The sequence below is a fragment of the Heloderma suspectum genome, chromosome 4, assembly GCF_057233095.1.
Source record: "Heloderma suspectum isolate Gila_16-S chromosome 4, 16-S_ref, whole genome shotgun sequence".
Taxonomy (NCBI): domain Eukaryota; kingdom Metazoa; phylum Chordata; class Lepidosauria; order Squamata; family Helodermatidae; genus Heloderma; species Heloderma suspectum.
This window is the reverse complement of record NC_139461.1, coordinates 234028569-234041293: the sequence shown is the minus strand read 5'-3', so window position 1 is coordinate 234041293 and position 12725 is coordinate 234028569. Positions and strand designations below refer to the sequence as shown.

Here is a 12725-nt window from a genome sequence, read left to right as displayed (position 1 = left end):
CAGCCCATGTTATACTCAGGGGTCAGTTATACATGACTGCATGTTATACCCAGAAGTCAGTCTCACCAATTTCAGTGGTACCATGTAAAGGTGCACAGGGTTGCAGCCTGTGTTATTAGATGTCTTTGATGAAGATATTCCACAACTTATCAAGGCAAATAACTCTTTAATGAACTGCCCAGAGAGCTTCGGCTATTGGACGGTATAGAAATAAGTAAGTAAGTAAATAAATAAATAAAACTACGGTACACTCTGAGCTCTTCCTCCCTCTCTTTCCTAGCTCCTCCTCTTGCCCTCTGCACCAGGGACTTCCCTCACCCAGCCTTCATCAATTACAGGATTGGTCCTCCATTTTTAAAAGGTGCTTGAGATAACCCAGCTTTGAAGCATACTGGGGTCCACAAAGAGCAGGCATCTGGAGAAAAACCATATGGTGTACAGTGTCAGAGAAATGCATTGACTTTCCCAAAGACAGAGAGATGGCTTGCTTCATCAGAGATCTGCTTTCATTTAAAACAAAACCTCATGCCAGTGTTGAGAATTATTAAATGTGTCAAGTTCACAATTTCCTCTATAATTGTCCAAGGATACTTTGGCAGGTGGTTTGGAAAGGGAATCTGCCCCAAGGGCTCTCCAAACTCAATAATGCACGTGATGAAAGATGAGCTTTAGGAGCAAGCCATTCCGAGCCAACAGGAAGGAAGAGAAGAGCTTGAGGCGAGGTTTCTTAAGTCCTTTAAAGTCAAGTCCCTGCTCCCTTTGTGAAAATTACCCTTCGCAAAGATGCAAGAGATTTTGAAGCAAGGATGTCTGCAGGATGAGGGGAGAGGAAGTGATATCCCTACCAGCCATGTAGCATCTTAAATTGATTCTAGTATGTCTATTATAGAGTGCTCTGCAGCATCTGCTTGGGGAAACAGGACAAGTAGAAAAATTGCCCCAAGTTTTCCCTAAGCTACGGCTATAAGCAGATTAGTTTCTAATGGAAATATTTAATGCCTAGACTTGGGAGTCAGCAACTGGAGGCCCCTGGGCTAAATACATTCCCCTGAGGATTGTTATCTTCCCCCCACACACTGTTGCCAACCTAGAAGTGAAAGTGGTGAAGAGAAGTGGCATCTGGGGCTACAGCATTTGGTGGCTGGCTGTTTTAGTGAGTAGTGGTAGAGGTGCTGTTCACTACTTCTCACTCTCCTTTCAAAACAGTTCTCAAGGCATAGTAGTTGACAGCCAGGGGTCTCTAGTCAGAGCCATACCCAGATGAGCCAGGTCACTCTTGGAACTGCCATGATATCTACAGTGTATTATTGTTCACAGTGGAAGGAATAGCTCATAGTTTACCTTTTGGTTAATATGGTTGCCATATCACTAAAACAAACCCCCAAACAAAGGGCATCAATCCATTAGCCATACCCATGGTCTTGAGCATGCCCAGTGGGATTTTTGGCTTTGTTGTTTGAACAGCAGACCATCACCACCACCTGCTTCTTTCCCAGAAACCCAAAGCCTCATTCAGCACGTGGAGCTTGTCATGTGGTTTTCTAAATTGTGGCCACACAGTCTGGACATTTGTCATCGTATCTATGGAGCTGAAATATTATGAAATAAAGGGATGTCCATCTATGGAAATGGGATATTCACTGCATTCCTTAGAATCCTCTTTTATCATGACTTATCCTCTTAAATTGAAGGACATGTCGTAAAATAGGGACAGCAAATAATCCTCTATGGGGCCCTGGGAATGTAAGTGTGATGTCATGTTATTCCTAGGGGTTAATTGTTTGTGCTGAGAGCTAGTCCCTTAGTAAGATGATCAAGCATTTGAAGCAAAACATTCCATTGCCAATATTGATTTTGGTTTCACCACTATTTTTGTGCTGTTCAGCCTGTGGACCAGACATGTGGATTGCCTCCCATAAGCTCAAATCCTTGGCCAGTTCACAATAAGCTGGGTGGACTCTCACATGTAACTGTGTGCAAGGAGGGCAATCTGTGCTTATATGATATACCATATGATTCATACCACTGGTTCATTGCCTGCCCATACAGTGTGTGCAGGGGAAACAAAACTTGGACAGAAAAGGTCTCCAGTGTGGTTGCATGAATCAGCCTCCAGTCATTTGTAAGTCTTGCTTTTTCCAACTAGCTCATTGGGGTCAGTAAACATGGGTAGTCTGAAAGTTGTTCCAATGCTGGTGTGTCTTGGGGCAGAATTAAATGTGAAATAAATAAATCACAGTCCACTCTTTGCTGCATTGTACCACTTCAGGGTGCAGGTGGGGAACTGCATGTTTTAATGCTTCCCAATATTAGAAAAATAGAACAAAAATTCCATGTCCATGGAAAACTAGCATGTCAGGGAGAAGTGCTTTACAGTACAATCCTATACATGTCTACTCAAAAGTAAGTTCCATTCCATTCAAGTTACTTCCAGGTAAGTGTGTATAGGTTTGTAGCCTTAACCTAGAGTCTCCTTCCTGACATGTTAACTTCCATGTGGAAGGTGGCTCATTGTGCTTTTAATATGGGGGAGCTTTCAAAATGCAATCTCCCCCACCTCCTCTCTGAAGTGACATAGTCCAGGAAAGACTGTGCCATGTGCTATTTATACACTTGAATCAACCTTTGGATAAACTAGACTGGACATCAGAAGCAAAATCCTAGTGACAAGTGTGATTTTGATTGACTTAATGTTTTTGTCAAAATGTTAAAGCCGTTGCCATTTTTGTCACAGAGAATATTAAAATAATATATATTTTGAGACTGACTTCAACTGGAACAGAAGAAGGTAAGCTTTCAAATTAGACAGAACTCTTAGTTTGCAATCCAGTGCACACTTGCCTGGGAATAAGCCCCACTGAACATAGCAAGACTTACTTCTGAATAAACATGTACAGGATCACATTGTTAATCAGGCGGAATGTGTAAGCTGAAATCTTGAAGGCTCCTACCCCAACCAATGTTGGTCCAATCAACATATAACTTTCTTTTGTATTTGTGTTGCCTATTTAAAACAGATTTGCCCCCTTTAGGTATTATCCGCTGTGTGACTGTAATTGTGTGGAGTAGGAGAACGGGGCCTCTAGACCTGGTAGTTCCTCTGTGCGATTATGAAACATTATGATCATGTAGCAGACAGTAACACCTGAAGGGGGCTTTGGGATGTTCAACTTGAAACAGTGTTGTAGGTGATCAGAGTTGTTCTAGTCAGTCGTTTTGCAACTTTGCCTTCCTGTGCTGCATTCTGTCCACTAGTGACTAGTGGATTGAATGCAACAGAGAAAGGCAAATTGCAAAATTAATCAATTTGTTTTACTCTGTCAACTCTAAATTCAGTTTTCCCCAGGTCTTACATAAGAATAAAGAGGTTAAGGAGTGAGTTGAGTTGCAAATGGAATTGTCTTTTTGAACCAGGAACAAAGTGTATGGATTTGTTTTATTAAAATGAATAGAGAAATGCCCAACCTACCAGTTATCACAGAAACTTTGGCACATGGGAACAGAGTCAATAGCACCTGGATAGTGGGGATTTGCCCAGCGAGAAGTATGTGGTGAACACCAGTAAAAGCACTCTATCTTCTTCATATAACTCTCACACCTGTTATAAGAAATAACCATGGCTATTACATGAAAAAGTACTACCATTTCATGTGGCTTCCCATATGTTGTAAGATCAATCTGCATTTTCCTAATAAATTTATTGGGATGCAGCACTTCAGGTAGGCCATCAAGTAAAAAATCACAGTCCTGCCATTCAGCCCTTGTGCTGTCATAATATAAGACTCACATGTATTTGTGGTTTGTAGTACACAGGAGAATATTGTGTCAATGCTATTTGTTAATACCTTTGATTTCCTCTACTTAAATGACCAGGCATTCTGTACCAGAGGTTATTGTAATATGGAAAACATACCACTCATAAGCATCTTCCTGTCCTGTTTCTATTGAAATTCTGCCATTGTGCCTTTTATTATCAGGGTGCTTGCAGAAGGAGGGCTCCTAGTGCTACCAATAAGAAGGCATTGTGCAGCTATTCCATCTTTTTTTCCTTAACAGGTTTTTTTCTGGTAAGAAAAATGTCAGAGGAAGTAGTGGGAAAACAAAGGAGGGTTGCAAGTGTAAGACAATGATGCCTGGGCCCCCTGTAAAATTCTGTGAATGAGGCAGAAGAATGGTGCAATAAAACCCTCATCTGGAAGCACTCTCAGACAAGTAGGATCTGCAACAAAATGCTTGGGTTTTCCAGAAGAGGTGTTTATCGTGCAATTGCCCTGCCTCATTCACAGACCATTTCCTGGGGTCCAAGTATGGTTATCTTCCACTTGTAACTCTCCTGTGTTTTACCACCACTCCTTCCGACTTCTTTCATTTTCACAAACAATCCATTAAGGAAGAAAAGATGGAATAGCTGCACAGTGTCTTTTTGATCTGTCAGGGATGCTCTGACTTGGATTCCTGCATTGAGCAGGGGGTTGGACTTGATGGTCTTGTAGGCCCCTTCCAACCCTACTGTTCTATGATTCTACTATTCTATGATTGGCAGCACCATGAGCTGTCCATCCGAAAGCACCCTTGCAGTGCAGAGTATTCCTGTTCAGGTTTCCAGCCAGTCATGCCATTTTCAAGGATATTCCATTCCATTCCCCCCCCCCCCCCAACAGTCAGTCGGAATTCTCTGGCCACTGATCATGCTCAGCTTTGACTGCGCTGTTTGGGGCTTTCCCCCGCTTTATGATTTCCCCCCTAAATATTTTTGAGTACTACTGCAATCCTTGAGGTTCTCCTAAGCCTGCTGCTACCTCCCTCTTGTGTGTGGATGGTGCCATTTTGGCTACATAAGGATCAGCACTTGGAGAATGAATTTGCTATTAGTATATACAAGCGGGATGGCAAGAAAATGTTACATTGTATCCCTATCCTCTAGGAGTTATTTTTTAGGGCTCTAGGCAGCCTGAATAGGAACTTTGTAGTCATGCTCAGGCCTGGCTTGGGGTGGACACAGAAATTCCAGGAGGAAGAAGGGGAAAGGATGCTTTTTCTCCTTACCCATCCCCTTGAGGCCTTCTCCTGCTGTGCTATATAATGCTAGACAGCTCAGCCCCAAATCTGAGTATTTACAGCTACAAGTGAGACCTGCAACAAAATGTCGCAGTGTGGAGTGCTCCTGTTCAAGGTTCTAGCCATCGATCCATGCCCTTTTCTAGGATACTCCATTCCATTCCACCCTGGTTTCCTCCTATCTTCAACCTCCAACCCCAATCAGCATTGTATAGTCACTGAGCATGTTAAACTCTCATTGGGCTTTTCTTTCCCCCTAAAGATTGTACTTCTGCAAAACATGGGAGTTCCTGAGCCTGATGATACTTACCTTTTGTGTGTGGACGGTGCTATTTTGGCGACATACGTATCCACATTTGGAGAATGTGTCCATTATTAGTGTGTAGGGTGATGATTACAGATGCAGCTGACAGATTTTTAGGTAAAGAGTACAGAATGTATATATTAATTTATTTACTATTGTTATACAGCTGCCTAATAATGTTCTCTGGGTGGCTCACAAAAGATAAAATATTAGAGTAGAATAACAAAAACATACAACATCACTAAAATGAAAAAAAAAATACAAGCAATCAAAGCAGTAGGTTAAAATTCATAATCTTAAGGTCAGAATTTTAAAAGGCTTGGGGAAATAAAAAGATCTTTCCCTACTATGACTGTAAAGGAGGTGCCAGGTGAGCCTCTCTGGAGAGGGGATTCCACAATTGGGGAACCACCTCTGAAAAGGCCCTCTCCCTGTTAGCCACCTGCCTCACTGGTACTGGCCCTACCTCTTGGTACCCCTGCTGCATATATCCGTGCAGAAGTGGGTTGGCCTGCTATCCAGGCAAGAATACAAGATCAGCAAACTACAATGCCAGCCTTGCAACCTTATTGTTTGGTCTCTTTAGCCTATGGCTCACCTTTAAACTCTCAAAAGTGAGTTGCTGCTTTACATATACTTGCTAGAGATACTTGCTCTTGATAGTGAGCTGATTTTGATCCAGTCAATGTCTAAACCACAGTTAAGGCTCATCATGTATAGGAAAGTTTCCTTGACTGGTATGCTAATTATCCATTCATCAAGATTTTCTAGGCTGCATTCATGTATTAAGACTGACCATAAGAAAACTAATTATTTGGAGGCAGTCACCATAACTCCACCCAGAATTGCCTTTACAGAGCTAAGGTATGATGTTATGCTTTCTGCCTTGCTGGATGGTCAGTAGAAGAAATTACCTTTGGAATAGCATTTCTGTCTGTGTGTCCTGTAAAACAGCTATAGAGGACGTAGTCCACTATATTACCCAGTGCCCCCAATATAATGACCCTTGTGAAAAATATCTGTCTGAGATTAGTCACAGAAAAAAAATTGTTATACCTACTGAGTTTGTATGCTTTTCGTTATCAGACAAGGACAATTATATTACAATGCGTGTTCCTTTATTTGTGTTGGCAGCCAGGAGCCAAATTTGTGGCTCAGATTTGAATGTCTTCAGGTTTGTAATGGCTTATAGCTAAACAAATAAAATTATCTCTCTCAGACCTGCCTCACTGCAGTTGATGGGGGCACCTGGAGCAGGAACAATTTCTCAGACTGTTTTTGGCTATAATTTAAATGCATATGTAACACCACTTTTACTACCAGCAACCATATGGGGAGATGGATGTCATCAGACCTGGGTTTATACAGTAGTGGATGAGGGAGAAACATGCTGACCCCAAATTAGCGTGTGGTGCTCCAGTCCACCTGGATCCCTCTTCAGGATCCCCCCTCCCAATCTCCTCAGCACCTCTCTCTCCTACTGTAGCCCCTCAGGGTCAAAAAGGGTTGAACTCTAGACATTCTATCAGAGGGTTACACATAATAACATTGCTGACATTTGAAACAACACGGTAACTTGAGACAATACTGTAACATGAAGCTTCCATGATTCTTGTTAGTGTCATCCCACAGCAGCAGCAGCAACACCAGATTCCTGGGGAGGGGCTTTAATATTACAGCCCCCTAACATCTCTGCAGCGGAGGCTGGTGGCTCTGATGTCAGTGGGGCAGTGCTTCTGTTCTGGGTTTTAGTCAGAACTCTAAAGGAGCTATCCAAGGTAGCTCCTTTGGAGTTCTGACTGGTTCTGACTGAAACCCGGAATGGATTCAGCACCCCACTGACATCGGAGCCACCAGCCTCCACTGCATCTCTGTCTGCCACCACGAAATGAGTGAATTGCTTTATGCTGAATCATTATGATCTGTTGTAAACCACTTTGGTGATTATGGAATTGAAAGACAAAGTATAACATTTTAAAATAAAATAAATAATAACTAATAAATTCAGTAGGTCTATTACCAGAATTAAGTGGTGGTGGGAATGTGTTTATTGTGTTGAATTTTGTGTTATAGTATTGTCTCTAGTTTCAGCACTGTTTGGCCTAATCATAATCTGGAAATATAAACCATGTGCTCTACAAAGGAAAATAGTTGTAAGATATATATCAATAATCTGCAGTGAGTTTTTGTTTCAAAAATGTATACCCGAATTATTAACCTATAAACAGTCTTTTCTCCTGTTGTAATGAACTGTATTAAGGAGTCAGTGAAAAGTAAATGTTGAGTGTAGGGAGTGATGTTTGTGTGCTGTCCTTCTGAGGTAGGGTTGCCACCTTTTTTTCTGGCATACTGTCCTGTATAATTAACAACTGCACCAGCATACAGAGAAAAGCTTGACCTAATGCATTTCTGCACATTCGTATTAAAGATGCACGAACCATGCCAGAAAAAGGGTAGTAACCTTATACTCTGCTTTCCACTGAGTTATGCTGGTGGTTGTCTGCAAGAACCATTGAACTACGTAAAAATGAAATAAAAATATAATGCACTTGTGAGGGAAAGTAACAAGTAACTTACAAGTTACTGAGATTTCCACATCTGTTCCAGTAGGTGGTGTTTACTTTAATTACTGGTGAATGAGCTAGTTCCTCTGTAATGTCTGCATAGCAACAAGAGGCTGTGGGGAATAAAAAACAAACAGCTCATGAAGGCTTACTTTTTACTCTGAAGACTCAGAACTGTATAAATATTCACAATAGTCATTTAGTTCAAAATGGGAATTGAGATCGCCTCTTAGTCATCGTTGTTGTTTTTCTTGCAATTTTGTAAAATGAAAAACTATGCAGTGAAACTTTCCAAAGGGAAGTTTTTTCATGAAATCCTTCAGTTTAAATTTTGATACCGGAGAAGATAATTTGACTCTGATTAACTGGACTGGCACCTCTTTGTCTATAGAACAAGAGATTAAGGGTGCAATCCAATGCACACTTACCTGGAAGTAAGTCCCATTGAACTGAGCAGGACTTAATTTTGAGTGGATACACATAGGATTGCAGTGTAAGTGGTATATACATAAATGTCACGGAATGAATCCCAGATTTTTGATGCAGAACAACGTATATATTCATATGGCTAGTTCCTCAGCAATTGCCAGAAGCACACCATTGCTTCTAGCTACATTCTAAATATCCTCACAGCCCCATTTTTTTAGCTTTCTAAAATGTGTGTGGTACCCCCTGTCAGGCAGAAAGTTGCTATGCTGGTGGTGAGCATGCCAGCAAGAAATGCTATCCCCCTTGGCCCATGCTATCCCACGCATGTTTAGACAAAAAAAGTTGTACAACTCCCAGCATTCCCCAGCCAGCCATGCTGGGAGTTGTAGGGCTTTTTTCCTGTCTAAATATACAGAGGATTGCAGCCGTAACCTTCTAAATGGCTGGAAGCATCATATAGGGCAGCTTCAAGGTTTCTATCGTTCTAACTTTTGTTGCCTCATTGGGTTTTCACTTTGTGAGGCTCTCATCAGCCTATACTTAAATTGGTCGATAATACGAGTATAAAACCTAGATTTATGACAGTATATGTTATATTTCCATGCTGTATTCTGTTCTGTATTAACAGTATTCACATGGGGCACACATAGCACAAAAGAAGAGGGCGGGCTCTAAATTGGGCCCTGGGCCAGCTGCCTTTGTGTCCCCTCCCCGTGGCCACTACTCCCCACCACTTACTATGTACTGTAATTCAGATGGCAGCACTAGCAAGTGCAGCACAGGCATGTGGGCTAGGAGCTGCGCTCAGCACCACCAGGGACTAGTAGGCGGCCTGACAGTGCTGAGCAGAGCTCCTGGCATGTGTAGCTGTACTTACTGGTGCCACTATCTGAATTATGCCAGCCCCAACCCCGATGTACACACATTGGAGGCATGGTTGGCATAATTCAGATGGTGGCACCAGTGTGTTTAGGTGTGCCATGCTGGCAAGACCACCCCCCCAGTATTCACTGCCACCTAGCTGAGTCATCAGAGAGGACTGATAGAGGAAACAGACATTTTTAATTTGAATGACAGCCCCTAGAAATGTAGGTACCTCACATTTTCCAACAACAATTTGCAATATTTTATAGCTTGGAAAAACAGTCAGCCATGGCTTTCTTTGCAATCTGAGTGCTATGTAGATTGCAGTTGTGCAGGTTTCACAAGCACCTATATGTGAAAACTGGAGATCTCAAGGGAACGTTTTGTGCAAAGACAGGCATGATAAAGGACAAAGAAGGCAGGGACCTAACAGAAGCAGATGAGATTAAGAAGAGGTGGCAAGAATACACAGAAGAACTATACAGGAAAGATCTGAATGTCCCTGATAGCCATGAGAGTGCGGTCACTGAACTTGAGCCGGACATCCTCGAGAGTGAAGTCAAGTGGGCCTTAGGAAGCATTGTAACAACAAAGCTAGTGGAGATGACAGTATTCCAGCTGAGCTATTTAAAATCCTAAAAGATTATGCTGATAAAGTGCTGCATTCAATATGCCAACAAATTTGGAACACTCAACAATGGCCGCAAGACTGGAAAAGGTCAGTTTACATTCCAATTCCAAAGAAGTGCAACGCCAAAGAGTGTTCAAACTGCCGCACAATTGCGCTCATTTCACATGCCAGCAAGGTGATGCTCAAAATCCTACAAGCTAGGCTTCAGTGGTATGCGAACCGAGAACTACCGGAAGTACAAGCTGGGTTTCGAAGAGGCAGAGGAACTAGAGATCAAATCGCCAACGTTCCCTGGATCATGGAGAAAGCAAGACAGTTCCAGAAAAACATCTATTTCTGCTTCATTGACTACGCTAAAGCCTTTGATTGTGTGGATCACAACAAACTGTGGCAAATTCTTAAAGTGATGGGAGTACCAGACCACCTTACCTGTCTCCTGAGAAACCTGTACGAGGGTCAAGAAGCAACAGTAAGAACCAGACATGGAACAACCGAGTGGTTCAAAATTGGGAAAGGAGTACGACAAGGCTGCATATTGTCACCCTGCTTATTTAACTTATATGCAGAGTACATCATGAGAAATGCTGGGTTGGATGAATCACAGGTCAGAATTAAGATTGCCGGGAGAATTATCAACAACCTCCGATATGCAGATGATACCACCCTAATGGCAGAGAGCGAAGAGGATCTCAAGAGCCTCTTGTTGAGGGTGAAAGAGGAGAGTGCAAAAGCTGGTTTGAAACTCAACATTAAAAAAACTAAGATCATGGCATCTGGCCCCATCACTTCCTGGCATATAGAAGGGGAAGAAATGGAAGCAGTGACAGATTTTACTTTCTTGGGCTCCAAGATCACCGCAGACAGTGACTGTAGCCATGAAATTAAAAGACGCTTGCTCCTTGGGAGGACAGCTATGGCAAACCTAGACAGCATAGTAAGAAGCAGAGACATCACCTTGCCGACAAAGGTCCGTCTAATCAAAGCTATGGTTTTCCCAGTAGTAATGTATGGATGTGAGAGCTGGACTATAAGGAAGGCTGAGCGCCGAAGAATTGATGCTTTCGAACTGTGGTGCTGGAGAAGACTCTTACGAGTCCCCTAGACTGCAAGGAGGTCAAATCAGTCAGTCCTAAAGGAAATCAACCCTGAGTGCTCATTGGAAGGACAGATACTGAAGCTGAAGCTCAAATATTTTGGCCACCTAATGCGAAGAGAAAACTCTCTGGAAAAGACCCTGATGCTGGGAAAGACTGAAGGCAAAAGGAGAAGGGGACGGCAGAGGATGAGATGGCTAGATAGCATCACCAATGCAATGAATATGAACTTGAGCATGCTCCGGGAGAGAGCGCAGGACAGGAAGGCCTGGCGTGCTATGGTCCATGGGGTCATGAAGAGTCGGACACGACTGAACGACTGAACAACAAACAGCTACTCCATTCAAGATATGTATGATAGTAATCAATACTACCTTGTATATCTGTGTATTGTCACTGATCACACCCCTTTGTAGGCCATTTTTGAAGCACAGGTCTTTATATAGACTTGTACTATAAATGTAGGGTAAAGCTTAATTGTAAAAATCCTATTATTCATGTCTTCCAGGAGGTTTTATTAAGGCCTGGCGTGCTATGGTCCATGGAGTCACGAAGAGTCAGACACGACTGAACGACTGAACAACAACAACAATAGGAAAGTGCCCATGACATCATTAGTGATAAGCAATGCAACTCCCTTCCATGCCTGAGCCATTTAAAGTTTCATTTTATTTTAATCAAGTTCACATGTGGGCTGAAACACCCATGTTCATAAAGATCAAACCGAAGCAACATGGGAGCTTTGCTGCTGACTTCAAAAGGAGAAGGTATCTAGCACTGCTTGTTATATAAAGAAACAATCATATAACAACTCAACTGTAATAAATCTCTGAGGGCATCACTGCCTTCCCTTCATGGATCACTGCCTTGTTGTGGTGAAGGGGCTTGCGTAACTCAGTGAAGCCATAAGCTATGCCATGCAGGGCCACCGAAGACGGACAAGTCATTGTGGAGAGTTCTGACAAAATGTGGTCCACTAGAGAAGGAAATGGCAACCCACTCCAGTATTCTTGCCAAAAAAACCCCATGGAACGTATCACAAGACTAAAAGAAATGACGCCGGAAGATGAGCCCCTCAGGTTGGAAGGTGTCCAATATACTACTGGGGAAGAGCAGAGGGAATTTCAAAGTAGTGCCAGAAAGAGTGAAGCGGCTGGGCCAAAGCCGAAAGGACACTCAGCTGTGGATGTGTCTGGTGGTGAAAAGAAAGTCCGATGCTGTAAAGAACAATATTGTTTAGGAACCTGGAATGTAAGATCAATGAATCAAGGTAAGCTGGAGGTGGTCAAACATGAGATGGCAAGATTGAATATCGACATCTTGGGAATCATCGAACTAAAATGGACAGGCATAGGCAAATTTAATTCAGGTGACCATCATATCTACTATTGTGGGCAAGAATCCCTTAGAAGAAATGGAGTAGCACTCATAGTCAACAAAAGGGTGGGAAAAGCAGTACTGGGGTACAATCTCAAAAATGACAGAATGATCTCAGTACGAATCCAAGGCAAACCATTCAACATCACAGTAATTCAAGTTTATGCCCCAACCACTGAGGCCGAAGAAGCTGAGGTTGATTGGTTCTATGAAGACCTACAACACCTTCTAGAACTAACACCCAAAAAATATGTCCTCTTCATCATAGGAGATTGGAATCTAAAGTAGGAAGTGAAGAAATCACCAGGATAACTGGCAAGCATGGCCTTGGTGTACAAAATGAAGCAGGACAAAAGCTAATAGAGTTTTGCCAAGAGAACACGCTGATCATAGCAAACACTCTT

General features: G+C 42.5%; 1 protein-coding gene across 1 annotated transcript in view; it reads right to left on the bottom strand.

Moving 5' to 3' along the window:
- Window positions 1-12725, bottom strand: part of LOC146348235 (riboflavin-binding protein-like) — a 28433-nt gene that overhangs the window by 7915 nt on the left and 7793 nt on the right. The window contains exons 3-4 of the mRNA XM_084852641.1: window positions 7940-8039; window positions 3470-3598 (exon numbers count right to left, since the gene is read on the bottom strand). Of these exons, the coding sequence (XP_084708767.1) occupies window positions 3470-3598; window positions 7940-8039 (229 nt within the window). The remainder of the gene's footprint in view (window positions 1-3469; window positions 3599-7939; window positions 8040-12725) is intronic.